General features: G+C 40.9%; 1 protein-coding gene across 7 annotated transcripts in view; it reads right to left on the reverse strand.

Moving 5' to 3' along the window:
• ush2a (Usher syndrome 2A (autosomal recessive, mild)) overlaps nt 1-18,458 on the reverse strand; it is a 213,748-nt gene that overhangs the window by 52,553 nt on the left and 142,737 nt on the right. For all 7 annotated transcript variants that reach the window (XM_005915042.3, XM_042214207.1, XM_042214198.1 and 4 more), the window contains 3 exons: nt 18,136-18,357; nt 4,255-4,478; nt 2,717-3,056 (listed from right to left, as the gene is read on the reverse strand). In XM_005915042.3, coding sequence (XP_005915104.1) covers nt 2,717-3,056; nt 4,255-4,478; nt 18,136-18,357 — 786 coding nt within the window. The remainder of the gene's footprint in view (nt 1-2,716; nt 3,057-4,254; nt 4,479-18,135; nt 18,358-18,458) is intronic.

Consider the following 18,458-nt stretch of genomic DNA (forward strand, 5'->3'; position numbering starts at 1 on the left):
CTTATGTCACCCACTTCACATGTGGAGCTATCTGGGCGTGATCTAACTTCTTTCTTTTTTTCTCCCAGAGAAGTATAGCATGATACTCTGCGCATGAATGCGTGTGTGCATGCGTGTGTGTGCTTGAGAAACATCTGGTGTATGGTGGGTGGCGACAGCTTTATGTGCCTCTGCCCAGATGGTGTCACAGCATCGCCTAGAAACTCTTATCCTAACCACCCCATGCCACATGCACACATACACAGACAAAGTAATGAAAACACATACGCAGAGCTACACTCCAGAGCCACACTAAAATAGTAACTAACTGGATGCAAAAACACATATCATTATGAGGACACAACCACCCACACACACATATCCACAACCACAATTAGTCTTGATTTAACAGACGTAACTACCCAGATAAATAATGTGTGGACAGACTGAAAATCACGACACACACGCCCACAAACACAAACACGTTCCTGCTCCCTTTGGGCTGATAAATAGTAGAGAATGTGAAAATGGCATTTAAACGCCCATCTCTAAGTTTTAATAACACGCAAGTGTACAGCGCAGACAGAGTTACCATGTTAGAGCTATTAGCGTGCACTGCAGCAGCTGTCTTGGTGCGTGTGTGTGACAGAGGGAGTGTGTGCAGAAGGGCATCTGTCTGTAAAGCCCTTTGATTGTAGCGGCTGACACATTTAGAGTAAATGCAGAACTGGCTTCTGCAGGCTTGCAGTTTCTGTGAACGCCATGTTTTACAGATGGCTGTAACGTTTTACTTATTCTTCATTGTGACTCAGAGAACTGAAGTGGAAGAAAAGTAATAATTTCAATGCAGGGCTGCAAATACTTGATGTTTATAACTAAAACACATTAAGCCTATAGAAAAGTACTGATACTAAAGACTAGTTTACTTAAATTTCTAGGGAACTAGAGGGCGATGTGGCTGACTTTATGCATTCATTTGTCATCTTATATTTGGACCACAATCAAATTTCATCAAGTGGCAAAACTGATTGTGTCTTTTAACTTATGCAACTTGACTTGGTACTTGGCCATCTACAGATTTGTCTTAAAAAAAGTAGGTATAATCTTCCTGGCTGTTCAGATTGCTTACTGACTCACATGGAGCTATAACTTTAGCTACAAATAAAAAACTACATACATGTTTAAGGTATAATCAGACGCATAAACTTAGAGCCCCCGAGAGCAGCCATTTGGCTTTTCTACCTTTAAGACCCGCCTTCCAGCCAAATGGCTGGTAGGTGTTTAGCTAGGCTTTAGCTTCAGCCAAGTGGAAGCTAAATTGTCTAGTCATTCATATGTAAATTAGGTTGTTACCTGAGAATTCTGGAGGGGAGTGGGGGTGTGTGAATGAGGGGGTGGGGGAGCTGCTAAAAGCTGTGAACTTCCTTTTGTGTTCGTCTTGATGCATTCTCAATCATCCAGGGAAATAAATCACCAAAAGTCACCAACTTGGAGTGGTTAGTTTCCTGAGCCACAAGGAAACTTGGAGTGTTTCAGTTTGCCATCTTAGGGAGAAATCAACACACACCAGCTTCCCAACACTACCAAAAGGAAGCCAAACACTGTCACCCTTTACAACAAAACAAAGTGTGGCGTAGATGTGATGGACCAGATGAGAGTTGGCTCACTCTCATGTAGCTGGGAAGAAGGCAAGAAAAGAACAGTTGCTTTGGACACAACCCTCCACACCTAGCCCTGGAAAAAGAGCCATGTGTCAGGTCAAACACAAATGCAAGAACAATCATGCCACTGTGCGATGTGTTCACTGCTACAGATACACATGTGGTAAATGCAGACTACAGATACCATGGCAGTGCCAGGATTGTGAGTGATTGCTGAAAATGTTGAAATGTACTCACTCACTTTTTATTATTATTTGTAAATATGTGTACAAATGGTTGTTTTTTTGTACTGTTTTTATCAATAAATCTCAGCAACAAAGGACATACACCCATGTGTGTTGATTTCTCCCTAAGATGGCAAACTGAAGCACTCCAAGTTGGTGACTTTTGGAGATTTATTTCCCTGGATGATTGAGAATGCATCAAGATGAACACAAAAGGAAGTTCACAGCTTTTAGCAGCTCCCCCACCCCCTCATTCACACACCCCCACTCCCCTCCAGAATTCCCAGATAACAACCTAATTTACATATGAATGACTAGACAATTTAGCTTCCACTTGGCTGAAGCTAAAGCCTAGCTAAAAGCCTACTAGCCATTTGGCTGGAAGGCGGGTTTTAAAGGTAGAAAGGTAGAAGGCTGGGCACTGCTGCTCTCGGGGGACTCTAAGTGATAATCAGGATGTGACAAGAAAACCAAAAGCTGGTAAAACTTCAACAGTTAACAAAAAAACCCCTCTGTAAAACAGACATTAGATACTCTGGACCAGGGACTCTGAAGAAGAAGCAAAATGAAACAAATTTGTCATCACAAAATTGGTAGTCCTGTAATTATGAAACAATAATTTTTCAAGAGGAAAAGCTATAAAAACATAAAAATACAATCAAAACAATTCCTAAATTTATGTTGTTGCATTAACTAAAACTGGTGAGTGGGCCAGATTGGAGTCTTCGCCAGGCCTAGTCTGATCCCCGGGCTGTATGTTTAACACCCTTGCTCTAGACACTAACCTGGCACATACCCAGGAACTTTTAAATTGCTAATAAAAAGACACATACATACATGCTCATCAATTACCTGTAAATGTATATACGGTGGCATCTCCACTGTACACTACCTCCTCATGCGATGGGCACATGCTTCCCTTCAGCTGCTTGTTGTCAGTGTGTGCGTGACTGCGTGAGTCAAACATTTTGTAACGGTCATTACTTCTGTTTGTATGTGCAGACAGGTCCGCAGTGAGAGCTTCCTGCGTGATGCTGATGAACGGTGAGTATGTTGTGGATTGTGTCTCAGGGTGTGTGTGCGCAGACAGGACCCATGTGCACGCAGTCATAGATGGATCAAGGCCACAGGAGCCGCAGTAAGCTGTAGATGCTGCAGCCACAGGACACACAGCGCCCTGCAAACACTGGTGCTGCACAGAGAAAAAGGAGAGACAGACAGAATGAATGAAGGAGAAGAGAAAAGAAAACTTTCTTTAAGTGAACTAGAACAGAAACGTACCTCATGAAAGCTTACGATCCTCTTATTTGCTGTTATATTCTGAAGGAGAAAATCACTATATACAGCGTGTGTGTGTCTGTGTTGCATACATGGCTCTTAATGACATCATTAGAGCTAATGAGAGTTCCTACCCTTTGTCACTGCTTGTGTGTGTGTATGTGTGCATGCATGTGCCATCTCATGCTGGCTTAGGAACACACAAACGCCACAGGACCTCAGTTGATAAATGGAGGATGGGCCAGTCCCCAACTCCTGATGCGACAATGAGAGCAAGTTTGATAGACAAAAAAACCCAGAAATTCTGTCTAATGTCCACTGGGCTGCTGGAGATGATCAGCTCCTTCATGTAATTTCAGCCAATCTGCAAGGCTTTTAGCAAATGCTTAATTGGGGCATCTAATGTGTAGCAGTCTTATCCTCTCCATTTCCATTTCTATTTTTGGGTAGGTCAGTTTGTAAATGTGACACCTACAAGTTTCAGATAATATAAGATCAATATTTAACGTTTTTGTTTATTTATGCCATTATTTTCTACATGTGATCCTACAATTTCTCGTCCACTAATAAACTTTCAGAAGAAACACTACTTGAAGATGCTAAACACCTGAAACCTTTCAGTTCTCAGTCAACAAGGTCATGGTAGTCTTAAGAGCTTAAAAGGAGGCAACCTACAGAAGTCCACCTGCCATTTTTTCTAGCTCGCAATATCACACCTTAAATACTTGACAATCGAACTGCAGCGGTTTTTAAAAGAACTGACATCTTGTGTCAGGATGTGATTGTCAACTATTTCATACTTATCCAATCATTCAGTGATTACCTGTGGCTAAAGATCGACATATAAATGCTTCATCTTTAATAAAGGTGATCACTCAGAACCTGTTTTACACTCTTCCTTCTAAGGGGAAAGTGAACTTAAACCATTCAACCAGATCAGGTTTTTCCTTTATTTTGCTATCTGTAATACAGATGTAGAAAGAAATGGACACAGCTGCCAAATACTGGTTGACTGAATGATCAGTGTGCTTCAGATTTCCCCGTCTAAGGTTAATGACGTGGAAAACAAGAAAACACACACTAAAAACACATTGTCTCACGTAATCACACACCTCTATTACCAGACCAGGCGTGGGTCTGTCTGCACACACATGTCGTCGGGGGTCAAAGCCAATCCCACTGCAGCATTCCTGATCCTGATGTATGACCTTTGAACCACAGCAGCGGAGTGTCACCGTGGCATTGCCAGCAGGGTGCATTGTGGGATATCCCTCATTGCCCACACAGCAAAGAGTTGTTGAAGAGCTTACATACTCGTGACCACAGCAGATGAAACCTGAAGCAAGAGAGAATATGCATCATGCCATTATTTTGTTCCACTTTCATTCTGATCTTAACATACCAGGAAATGATTTATCTTGGATCCACTTCACACTACAGTGTGCTGTGCAAATTTAGGTACTGAAAATATATATGGTGTGATAATTATTAATTTATTTTTTTTTATAAAACGACATTCCCACATTTCTTAAGTCTGAACAGCTGTTTAAGAAACATACAAATCCATCAAAGGTCTTCCCACACTCCCAGGATTCAGCTGGCCTCCTGGCATCGTCTCTGTGATTTATTGGATATTTCTCTTTATCTTTCTATATAACAGCTTTGCTGTGATGTCTGATGTCTAAAATCAGCTTTTCTGTTTTTCTATAACATAAAACACATTTTCTTTTCCTTGTCATCTATCACTCTACACTAAAAATGATATTCTGTAATACTATTCGGGCTTCTTAGTTTTTTCATCTTTTCTGTCATCCTCTTCCCTCTGTAACCTTTTTTACTGCCTCAGTCCTCGTCCTTCCTCCTTTTCTAAACTCCCCTTTCCTTCACTCCTTAATCTATGTTTTCCGATATGAACAGAAAGAGTATTTAGGCTGCTCTGAATATTATTGTGCCTCTCTTCTTATCAACTCTTATCCACGTATCCTCTTCCTCTTTCCTCCATCCCCTCCTCCCCTGCATACTATTTCTCCTCTCTGAGCAGTAATATTCAGGCTATGCTGTCTAAAGACTGCAACGGGAAAGGAAGTGCGTTTTTCTGAGAGCTGCCATTTCTGACAGTGATAGGTGATGTCTGTCTGCCACCACTTCACCTTCAGCAGCAAGGTGACATTTAAAATGCATGCTATCACTCCATTTACCTGTAAATGTTTTGCAGCTGAATATCAAATTTCAAGTATGTTTCTTCACAATCTCCGGCACTTCACATTTCAAACTGAAATAACGTGAGTTGGTTTCGATGACAGACAAATTAAAACTTTGGCAGTACACGGAGATTCAAGGGAGAAATTCCTAGTGGAGCAAGAAATGATCCAATAAAAATAGCTTATGCTTGTTAAAGAATAGTTGGGATATTTAAAGACTAATGGTACATTGAAAACTCTCCTAATATTTCTTAACAAGGTGTTTGTATTCCAATGTTGAAGCCTAATTAGGAAGCCCAAAATTTTTGTTTTACTTAGAAAAGACACCAATGAGCACTGATAAGGGTTCTCTATGGTCTAGACAGCAATGATAAAAAGATGCCAGTCCGAGGGAGAGGTGGAGAATCTTGGTTGCTGTCTAACCCCTAAGCTCATGGGGTTCCTCCATAACCGCCATCTTTTGATACTATAACAACTAAATCAACTTGTTTTGACTTGGCATACATAAATCATACAAATTGAAAATTACTGACACTTTCGTGGATCTGATGAATGTTAGGTCACGGAGAGGAGGGCAAACCCGACAGCAGCATGTAGGAGAGACGAACCTAACAGCAGCTGAGGATACCGGAGTGAATTTCCACTCTGCCTTTTTTCTAGTGGCCCTGATAACCATTCAGTCAACCTGGCTGCTTGGATGGATTAGCTTTAGACGATAGTTTAGACTGGCAAGCTCTGGCTTTGCAATGAATTAAAGGTTATAATAACGTCCCACTATAATGCTGAGTCAGTAACTCCCTGCTGTGAAGGAGCATTAGAAATACAAATGAGCAAAGGATGGCCAGGCTGACGAAAAAGATCTAACTGCAATGATAAAAAAATAGACCGATTTTAATCACAGTTTAATGAGAGCGCTCCCAAAGTAAAAGCGCCTAATTTTGAATTACAGAGCGATAGACTGGAAGAAGCCACAGTCTTACTGGTTATTTAGTTTATTGTGAAAATAATCTATATGTTATGAGGTATTTAGCAAATGTATCCTAACAGTTGATGACATGCTGATCTGTAGCTCTATCTACCCCCAGCTGTGATGCCCATTTTATTTGACAGCACACATTAAACACTAAGTCATTGCTTTGTAACACAGCTTCACTCTTTAATGGGAATGCAGCTTGTTGTGGAGTGATAAATAACTTATTATTTAACACTCTAATCAGCATTTACACTTTCAGCACATTAAATTCTGTTAATTTAAGCAATCAGTTCACTTAAAGGCCAAAAGTGCAGAATGGCACATATTTTCCATTGCACCGCTGCAGTGCATTATATGCTCAAAGCATCCATCACAGGCACAATGTGACAGGAAAGCGCATGTGTATGTGATTGTGTGACATAAAAGCAGTCTGACGGCTAGTAACTCACTTAGCAGCGGCAGCTGTTGCGGAGCGGGGGCTTGGTGGCCAATTCCCCCAGCGCCTTACTTCAGCTTCAATGACGCGCAAATAAACAGCTCAACACTTTTCCAAAATAGCTTCTCTCTGCTCATCCGTCGTCCTCTCAGCATCCTCACCTCTTCTCCTTCTTTCCATCCGGACGCCAGGCCCTCTGCATCTCACAGTTTTCAGTCATTTGCTTTACTTATAGCTCCTCTGCAGCAATCGAACTGTCATTCTCTGCGTCATCTAACATGGTTCTGTTCAAACACATAAGTCTTTCACCTACTCTAAGAAATGCCATGTTTATCAGTTGTGACCTGAAGTTCAGGATTTACATCTTCTTCATCATCACTGATGAATTTCTTTTCCTGACCCCACATTCTGTCTAATCTTATATTACCTTTAATAATCTACCTTCTTTTTCTCTCTACAGGTGAGCAAACTCCTGCACGAACTGCTGGTTTCCCCTGAATGTTCACATTTCTCTGGTCCTCATGCATGTACTTCCTTAACTTGCTACCTTTTCTCTTTATCATCTCCATGTCTTCCTCCTGTCTCTGCCTTCCTCTTACCCCATTTTCCTTGCACTATTACTCTATCACTCTCTCTGTATTCACACCGTTCATAGGTCTGAATCGCTTGTTTACTGTTCTGCAGCTAAACTTCACTATTGTATTATCATGCATTCAGCAGGAATTCAATCCCTGTCTCTATACGCGTTATCTGTGTATGGGTATGTGTGACATCCCTGTTCATTTGTGTTAACATTTGAAACGCACACCCCTATTTTCTCTTCCTCTCTATAAGCTGTGTGGGTTGTGTTTTTTTTTTTTTTTGCATGGCTGTGTATGTGCAGACAACATTTTATCACACACCTCTTGTTTTCTCTCTTGCATCACAGAATGCTTCAGCCCTAATCTTCAGATTTACGCAGGATTTGCATACATTCGTTAATAGCGTCGGGAGCGCCGCGTCAACACAAGGTGCTTAGACAACGTGAATTATTATTAGGGTTTCAGTCATTCCACTTAATGATAAGTCAATATTTAGCCCTGCCAATGAACTACTGATAAAAATGTGTGTTGTGGATTAGGGTTATCCGAGCTCTCTAGGAGACCAAAACCCCTCTACAACTTTAAACAAACCAAACACTTTTAAATACCTGAATATATTACAAGGGGTTTGGCACAAAGTGCACAGCGAATGTACACATACACATATTTGTGTTTATGCACAACAGCACACACTTAAGCTGAAGCAGGTTTCATGGAGAAAAAAAATCGTGTGCTACTTAAAATTATAGATCATGACAGATACATACTGGCTACATGAAACTACAATAGGAAAACCACTGAAATATTTTAAAATATATCTTTGATTTGAGATTTATTCTATTATGAAAGTAAGAGTAGAATAATCTTTCTTGTAGATTTAACCTGAGAAAACCAAAATCTTGACCACAAAGGTTTCCGGGATGTCCGAGGTGAGCATTCGCAGTTTTGTGACGTAATGCAACGAACAGTCCTTTTGGGGAGGCAGCTACTGCTGTTGGGTTGTTCCCCATGATGCCACGAGAAGGTTTTAGATGTATAGCATGAATAAAAAAAAACCCTTCTTAGCAGAGAACTGCAATACCACAAGATGATAGGTGATCTTCACTCCAATGGTTTTATATTTGTGGCTGATTTGAACACATTTATAGTTAGAAAGACAAATACTTTTAGAAATTTTTTATTTCTTGAATTTTAGGTGATGGTCGCACTAAAGGCAGAATTCGTTTTTTCTGACTTTACTAGGAAGCTACAAATATTTTTTAAAGTCATACTTGACTCAGCCTAATCCTTTGTGACATTATTATTTCAGTTTCTTCGGTCAGACTTTCTCTTGCTTATATACAGAAATGGAAGGGTAGCGAATACAATGGTAATTTTGCACTTGTATGCAGGGTAATAAGACTTAATCAAATATTAGTGGCAAAAAACAAATGCAGTAATTCAACACAAGCACCTTACTAGCTGCCAAACATGGTAATGGAGGGGTGATCGGGTGGGCTTGAGTCGAATTCCTTTGTATACCAAAGTATTCTATAGTAAAATCTGCGACCATCTGACTGACGCCTAAAACCTGGATGGGTCATTCAACAGGACAATGATCCCAAGCACAGCACCAAGTATAAATTAGAAGGGTTAAAGAATCAAGTGCTTGCAATGGCGCAGCCCAAGTCCAGACCTGAACCTGATTCAAAATACTGTGGCGGGACCTTAAGTGATCTCTGCATTAAAAAATGCCTGCAAATGTCAATTAACTGAAGCACCATCATAAAGAAGGGTGGGCCAAAATTCGTCCAGAATGATGTGAAACACTGATTTAGTCATAAAGAAACCGTTAAATTCATGTTAATACCGCTGAAAGTGCAGGCTAGTGAATTGTGGGGTGAACTTAGTTTTTCACAGAACTGCACAGAGCCCTATGAAAACGTTCTCTTTCAGCTCTGTGCTGATCACAGTCAAAGAAAGAGCAACTCTTTCAACTTGAAATACAAAAAAACGTGTGTGTGTGTACTTTCTGCTCCATAGAGGCCAAACTATATGCCATGTCAAGAGATGAAATCACTGTGAATTGACTTTCTCACACAGTGCACAGTATTCCCCTGGAACGCACACATCTGGATGTTGAGGCAGCAAGCGTACACATAATCAAATCCACACACACACACACATACTCTTTTCCCAGCTGACGGGATGTCCTCTTGCCTTTCTGACATCTTTCTTTTCTTTTTTTCTAATCTCAGCAATATTACCAGCTGGGCGTGTGCTTGTACATGCATCTTTGCATATAAACGCTTTAAGTGTTTGTGTGAGTGCTAAGCTCAAATGAATGGATTGCTAGTAGTTAAAATTTCAAAACCCAACAGGGATTCACTAAAGACTGAAACACAGGAAGCAGCTGTTCATGTGTGCTTAAACGATATGTCAGAAGGACACAGAATGAGATGAGGACTAGGAGACACCAACAACTAAAAGACTTAAACAGATTTACAACACAAAAAAGAACAACTAAATGATATGAAATGAGCAAGATTTTCTTTTTTGTATGCAGTGAGATCTTCTAAAATAAAACAAATTTCATGACAGAATCAGTAAATATAAAATTTGTGTTTGTATGGTTTAAAGTACATACTGATTACAACTAATGATAATTAATATCTATCCATTCCTCCGTTTTCTTCTGCTTAGACACCACTGGTCAATTTAAAATCCCCAGTTAAACTAACATGCATGACTCTGGACTATAAGAGGAAACTGGAGGAAGTATCTGGAGGAAACATGTACACGGAGAATATGAAAACACCCCACAAGAGAGTCCTGATGGATTTGAATTACTCAATTACTTACTCTTACACCTCTTTGCCACCCACCTTTCTTTTCTTTTTTTTTCCACCAGTTTTCTCCTAAACTTCAATTCTAAGAATACACCAGCTCTGACTTCAGGAGTCGTTATGCCATTCCTGTGCTTGACTTCCTGCACTATTTACTTGCTCTGTGGAGCTTGATGTGTGCTACTTTAGGTGATACAGAGTGAAGAGCTCCTTCTGCGATGCTTCTGAAATACCCCTTGGTGTATCTACTGGAATCACAAGCACTGTGTTGAATGGATGCGATCTGCTGGCCAAAAAGTTTTCAGGATCTTTATGATACATAATATAGCCCCCTTTAGAGTGGATGGGAAAAATATAAAGACATTCTCATTTTCCACAGCCTTCTAGTACATGCACCTATGGTATCATTTTGTAAATCACACAACGTCTTGTTCTCAAGTTATTGCATTCACAAGCTTTTCGGGAAACTTGACCTCTGGCCTGGACTGAGATTCAAACTCATCTGAGATTTTTAGAAGATGTGCATTACAGGGCAAACTCGGAAATGCCAATTTGCCTATTGGACTTGTTCAAGGTTATTCAAGGGTACTGATATAAAACTATTTTAAATGCAACAATGTCCTTCTTTGTATCAGATAAGCATATTTAATTTCATACAATAGTAATCACTTCCTGTAAATGTAAATCTGCATGTGTGTGCATACTTTTAAATTACAACTTTAATGTATCCAAAACATGTAACAACAAGAGTAACACAAACAAAATATAATAACGCAAATACAACATAGACACAATCACACAAACACACGCACGCACACACACACACACACACACACCTCATCTGTGTGCTGTGTTCCTGACAGCCTCTGGTTTTATTCTTGCCAGTCATTAAAGTAAACCTAATAGAAAAGCCATCATCATAAATACATTAACAGAGAGAGAAATGTCTTCCTGTGTTCAGAGAGTACTCGATCTTCTAAAGCAGCCAGACGCTGCTGTTTGGAATGCACTACCGTTGGCCATTTGCTACCCATCATTGATGAGGGGCTTTTGGCAATGATAAACACACATACACAAACCGAAATACATACACACAGAGAAAGTGATGAGAATCTCTAGGCATAAACAATCAAAGGACATGCAAAGAATCTATGCCTCTGTGCATAAAGATATATGTAAAAAAGCAACCACATGCTCACACAGATACAAAAACACTCAGCAACAGAGAAGAAGGAAAGGATGCATGCACTAAGTTGAAGTAATACACCTTGCACATTTGCACACACTTACACACACAAACGAATCCACTCTCACAACTCCACCAGGCTCAGAGTGAGCTAGCTTAACTACTGGGATAATTTCCCTCCAGCAAATGGTCACTGTGCCCTTGAAAAACATATTTGATTATTACTTTTTCTCCCCCTCCTCTTTTTTTCTTTTAGCATCATCACAGCCATTTTCATCACGCGCTCTGATGATGGCACGGCAAGGCGCGTTAAGATAACACCCCGGCACCGGCAGGCTTTTAACACTTAAACGGTGAAAAGGGATATTCAGATTTGTCCTTGAACGTCTGGATGGGGCCTGCTGGGCTGGGACAGAGGGAGGGAGTAAGAGAAGGAGTTAAAGAAATGCACACATTTTTTAAGATTCACTCACTTGCAGAAAAACTGAAGTGGGGAGGGCATTTATGGTAGCACCCACAGTGAGAGATGGATTTGATGGGGTTGAAGGGCAGATTAAAGAGTTAAAGATCTGGACATGATAATGAAAAAGTATAAAGGTTAAATGATAGAGCCCAGTGAGGCATGGGACTTAAGGAGAGTCAGGAACCAACGGGAGGCCAAAGACGCCAAACTCAGTTCCTTTAAACTCCATCTAATCTCACCTAAGTCTTAGCTAAACATCTTACATACAAACTCAGGAAAAGAAGAAAAGAGGAGCAAATGAAAAGCTTAAAAGTTGGTCTCGAACCTGCAGCACAGGAGGAAATACTGTGGGAAAACTGAGGCTCTCTTGTCCAAAAACAAACAGTGTTTAATCTACTTGAAAGTGAAATGGAAGCTGTTTAAACAAACCAGCAGATTTGGAAGAGAAGGATTTAGCACAGAGACTTTGTGTTATTGTGTAACAACTCAGGACACTGAGGAAAGGATTATGGCCCATCACAATAATACATCAAACTACAAAATTGCCCAGAGTAGAAATTAGGCTGGCTGTTACTGATATATACTGTAGGTGTATACTGTAAGTGTTATTTGAACAGATAGATTAAAAAAACAACAACAAACAAACAAAAAACAATTTGGCTGGAAAGACGGACAATAAGCTCCAGTGGATCCACATTGGTGACAGACTGGATCTTCTCAACCACAAGAAACATTCCCACCACAAAACGAATGTACATTGAATCCAGAGAGTATTCACAGCACTTCACTTGTTTTTTTGTCATGTTACAGCCTTATTCCAAATGGGGTTAAACTTATTTTTCACCAAAACATTCTATACACAATACACCAAAAGAACAAAGTGAAACAAGTTTGCTTGAAATTCTTGAAAACATATTAAAATTAAAAAACTAAGATAAAACGTACATATGTATTCACAGCTTTTGCATTTATACTCAGCTCAGCTCAAGCCCATCCATTTCCACAGATGCTCAGTCAGATATTTCTAGACCTTGACTGGAATCCACCTGTGGTAAATTCAGTTGACTAGACATGATTTGGAAAGCCACACACCAGTCTAACGTCCCATAGCTAACAGTGCATGTCAGAGTACAAACCAACCCATAAAGTCCAAGTACTGTAATTGTCTGTGGACCTTTGAGACAGGGACACAGATCTGGGCAAGGGTACGAAAAATATTCTGCAGAATTGAAGGTCTCAATGAGCACCATCATCCCAACAGGACTTTTCCTTGAGCTGGCCTCCAGGCAAATCTGGAAAATTAGGGTAGAAGTGCCTTAGTCGGGGAGGTGACTAAAAACACGATGGTCACTTTAACCTCTTAAGACCCGAACTCTTCCATGGCATGCATTTTTAATTTCTCTTTGACATTTGGGCTGATTGGCACATAATGAATGTAAAAACAAAGAATTACCAGATTTTTTTTTCACCTAATTTCTGTTTCTGAGAAAAATGAGATCCACATATGAGGATATTTGTTTAAAATTTCAATAGAGCAGTGGCAGTATAATGTCCTCGTAAGTGGATATCAGGCCCTTGTAGAGGCAAATGTAGTATTTTGGTCTAGACAGCCCAAAATTTGATGTCCACATCCAGGTCCTAGGAGGTTAAAAGAACCTTCCAATAGGACAACCTTTTCTGCAGCACTCAACCAATCAGGCCTCTATGGTAGAATGGTCAATGGAAGCCACTCCTCAGTAAAAGGCACATGACAGCCCACATGGAGTTTTCCAAAAGGACTCCAAGACCACAAGAAACAACATTTTCTGGTCTGATGTAATAAATAGGAAACCAGGTACCACTCATCACCTGGCTAGTATCATCCCTACAGTGAAACATGATGGTGGCAGCATCATGCTGTGGGGAGGTTTTTTGTCCCATGTTTGCCTACTGGTGGTGGTCAGAGGGCCCGGTGGCGCCTGTGTCCGGCAGCCTCGCCTCTGTCAGTGCGCCCCAGGGCAGCTGTGGCTACAATGTAGCTTTCCATCGCCAGTGTGTGAATGTGTGTGTGAATGGGTGAATGACTGAATGTAGTGTAAAGCGCTTTGGGGTCCTATGGACTAGAAAAGCGCTATACAAATGCAGGCCATTTACCAAATGCAGGCCATTTGTCAGCAGGAGCTGGGAGACTGTAGCATTGTGAGTCATTCTTGCTATGACCTGATCTAGAGGAGTCTGGACCTTGGACTGGGGAAAGAGTTCATCTTCCAACAGGACAAAGACCCTAAGCACATAGCCAAGGAGTGGCTTTGGGACAATTTAGTGGCCCAGCCAGCACAAAGACTTGAACCCAATTGAACATCTCTTGAGAGGTCTAAAAATGTCCATGCACTGATGCTCCCCATCCCAACTGATCAGTAGGGATGGGCACTGGTTCTGACATAAACGGTAGTAATCAGACCGAAAAGCAGCGCACATTTCGGTGCTTTATTTCGGTGCTTTTTTTTTCTGAGACGTCATACACTTTGGATTCTAGCCAATCATTTTACGTTTCTGAGGATAGTAAGCGGGTCCAGGTATGTACGTTCTTTTAGAGCAGAGCTACAGATTAAAAATGCCCAAGGTGAAGCGGTCAAAGTCTGGCTGTACTTCACAGCAAAAACTCAGCAGCCTGCAACAAGTGCTTTAACGGGATACTGTGATACTGTGCAAAGGAGGTAACACCTGGAACCTGATGAAACACCTGGCAACGTATAGCATTTTGTTAAAAACCGAAAAATGTGCCGTATTTGATAGCTTGCTGCGAGACCTCACACCGAGCACATCTACTGCGGGTGTGCTGCCTGTTATCGGACCCGGAGTTAGCAACATCCCCCAAAAACCCGAAGATTAGAGTCCTGGCCCCTAGCCCTGCCAGTGTAGCAGAAATGATGAAGGATGATGATGGCAGCAGCAGCCGTTCTTCTCTGTGTGAGTAGCTTAATATTGTTCGTGTGTAATTTACGTTGAGTACACTAACCACGTTATTAAATTAATGCATGTAAGGTGAACTAGCAAACACCGTCGTAGTTACATGCGGCTGTCTTCTTGTTTGATGGCAGATACTCCCTTCACCCTGGCCAAAAAGGCTGAAATGACCAAAGAAAAAGAGGGAAACAGCTAAACATGAGAGGTTTTTGGACAAAGTTTGTGTTTTTTCCATTGTTTAAGCACTGCTCCCAGCCAAGAGTGATGCCATAAATCCCCTATAGCTGCAGAAAAGGCTAACATTGTTATCTTTTTACAAAAAAAACAGCTGAACATGAGAGGTTTTTGGACCAACTTTGTGTTCTTCATTCTTTAAGCACCGTTTCGAGCACCGTTTAAGCACCGGCACCGTTTCAAAAGTACCGGTTTGGTACTGGTATCGGATAAAACCTAAACGATACCTATCCCTACTGATGAGTTCTGGAAATGGGAGAAACTACAATATATATATTATTTTTTTATTTTTTTAATACATTTGCAATAATTTTAAGCAAACTTTTTTCACTTTGTCAATATGGGGTATTGTGTGAAGAATTATGAGGTCAAAATTAATTTGATGTTTTTAGAAATAAGGGTGGATTATGACAAAATACGGAACGTCAAGTATTGTGAATACATTCCAGATGTGCTATTATTATCATAGTCATAAGCTGGAAAAAGAATATTAGTATATAATAATTTGATAGTAACACTAGAGAGGAGCTTGAGTTGGAAAACAAACAAACAAACAAACAAACAAACAAACAAACAAACAAACAAACAAACAAAAACACATGCAAGTCACTGCAGCTTTAAAACATTTCAGTATGAGCCACTGAAATAATAAATAATGATACCCAAGCGGAAATGAGTGGAAGACAATTCAGAAAATGAAAGTAAGACTGATGCCAAAACTTTTACTGCAGGACAACCAGAAAGAAAGACTGAACCCTGCTCACTGATGTGTGTTGTTGTGTTGATTTCTTGTGTTTGAGAAGGGTTGGATAAGGTAAGTTTCTGACCCACTTCAATTTCATTTGATTTACACTGGGAGCTTTCCCATTTTAAATCAAATAGTCCAGCCCAAAGCACATGTGTCCATGTGTATATTTTTGGATGAATGTGCAAGCACATGCAACTCTGTGTGTCATCACATGCAAGTTTTTATACAGGTGTGTGTGTACTGATGCTTGATTGTTGCTGTGTTTGTGTTTGAATGCTTGTGTGTTTATCTACGTGTGCACATGTGCACACAAGCCGGTACACGTATCCGTTGCCAGACGGCTGTCTCCTGGCATTGCTGTTCCCCTGCAGTGTGTGTGTATGGTTGTTGACAGTGTGGACGGTAATGTGTGATAGATCGCACTTCAGGGACCCCATAATCACATCAGCCTAACCTAGTCTATCAGCTGGGCACAATGGGATACCCTTCACTCCTCCTTTAATCTGCTCCATCTAGCTCTTCACCACTCCTCTGGGGGTTTTTTCCTTGTACTTTCTCTATTACTCACTTCCGATCTTTTTTGTGTGTTTGCATTTAACTCAGTATTTTTTATTCTTTAATACTTTCTCCTTCTCTTACATTTCTTTCTGCATCAGTTGTTTAATTTGACATTTTTTCATTCAATGCAAGTGTTTATACCAAAATGTTATACAATATAGAGTTAGTTACTTTTTGTTTCTCACTCACTTTAAAAAAGTGACCTGCATATATTCTGATGTTGTTAGTTTCTCTGATTCCGTCTTTCCATTTCTCTGTCTTTTACACATTAATTTGTCTCTCTGCATCATTAAAAATAGCAAACCTTGCACTCAATGAGAAAGAGAAATGAGAGTGTGTGGTGCCAAGGTTAAGTAGCCTATCCTATAATAGTGTTGCTGTGCGCATGTTGTGTGTGACTGTCTTGAAACAGACGTGTGGGGTCGAGGTTGCATAGCTGGCCCCAGGGCTCCCCGACAGCGCAATGCACCCGGCAAATGGCCCTTAGCCTTGCTAGCGCCGCTAGCCCTACGATCCATCATACCATATGTTCTCAATGGGGAAGCTAAAGCTAATGACTGATGAGTGGATGGGAAGGGGGCACATAAAGGAAGGGAGGGGAGAGAGGAGGAAAAGTTAGAAGAAAACGTGGTAAGAGAATAAAAAGGAAGAGCAAGAGACCAGAGGATGAAGCAGAAGAGTTTGGGGAAACGAGTTGAGTAAAACAAGATGACAGAGTTGGAGAGGAGATGAGAAATAAGAGAAGATGGAGAGGAAGAAGAGGTAGGGAGCATATGCACTCCTTGGGAGGCCTCCTCAAATGAAGGATGACCATATAGCCTGCTCAGCTGGAAGAGATAACAGAGGATCCAGTGGAGGAGAAGAAAAGAAAGATGAGACAAAATGGGCAATGGCATGATGAGGTGGAATATAATAATATATGTTAAATTACAAAGGATTACTAGGAAGAAAGTTAACACTTAACAACTTTCCAAAAGAGTCTTACTGACAATCAATAAAAACTACAGGTTGGGGGTAAAAAAAAATAAAAAGAACAGCCAAGAAAGAAAAATAACTCTTTTCTATTAATTTTTTTAATCAGCAATTTATATATTTCTGCGTAAGTAGAGCTTTTGTATGTGAGTGTGTGTATGGATAGGCTAACAGAGTACTATAGGCCAGCCCATATGGGGCCATTGTTTATGTGTGATGAATAGAGTCCACGTGTTTTTCTCTGGCACTCAACACTCAAGCAAACCCTGCCGAGAGCACCCTGTTGACTCTGTGTGTGTGTATGGGGGGCGCCTGAAAAACGTCTAAATGTGTAAAAGTGTGTGCGTATGAGAGAGAATGAGTGTGCATTTCTCCTGCTGTGTGCTTGGCAGTGCCCTCAACGGTGCCATCCTGAGTGTGTTTCATCATCATCTGCCATGACAAAGATGTCTAATGGCACACACATTTACACACACCAACACACCGACACACGCGCACAGTCCCATCTGTGCCATGGTATCCGGGTGCTTTGGGACACTGCGGGAGAGAAAGAAAGGGAAACGACCCTACGTTCCTGCACCATGTGTCTATCTCTCAACCTTTTTCTTCTGCTCAACTCTCCTGTCGCTTTTTCCCTAGGTAGACGTTAAGTCATAACCACCAACTTCACTTTGACAAAATCCTTCTTACACCACAGCAACTAGTTTTCTTTTAAAAGGGCCTTTACTTAGTCTCCAGACAAAATTTGATACGACGACAACTCATCAGGCTGTCAGACTTAAACAACCGTGTCTTCAACACTGGGAAAAAAAACACTCAAACAACAGCTAATGCTAGCTTACATTTTGACCCATGTGTTTCTTTACTCACCTGGAGCATATTTATGCACTGCACCCCTCTCAGTATCACCACAGCACACCAGTGTTTTATCCACGATTTGGCCTCCACAGCACTGGACCCCATAGCCATCATGAAGGGTCCCACTACAGCAGAGCTGGCCGCCTGTCACTGAGTAAGGAACCCCCCCACAGCAGCTGTCACCCAGCCCCACAGAGACCCGGCCCTGCGAGTGGTCAGGACAGCAGTATTCATCTACAAAGACAAGGACAAATGAAGTAAACACTTGAGCAACACGAAGAAGAGCAAACCCCATGAAAGCAGAACACAATAGATTTGAGGTTAGTGGAAACACA

The sequence above is a fragment of the Haplochromis burtoni genome, unplaced genomic scaffold (genome assembly GCF_018398535.1).
Source record: "Haplochromis burtoni strain Fernald_Lab_line unplaced genomic scaffold, NCSU_Asbu1 Contig_11, whole genome shotgun sequence".
NCBI classification, from domain to species: domain Eukaryota; kingdom Metazoa; phylum Chordata; class Actinopteri; order Cichliformes; family Cichlidae; genus Haplochromis; species Haplochromis burtoni.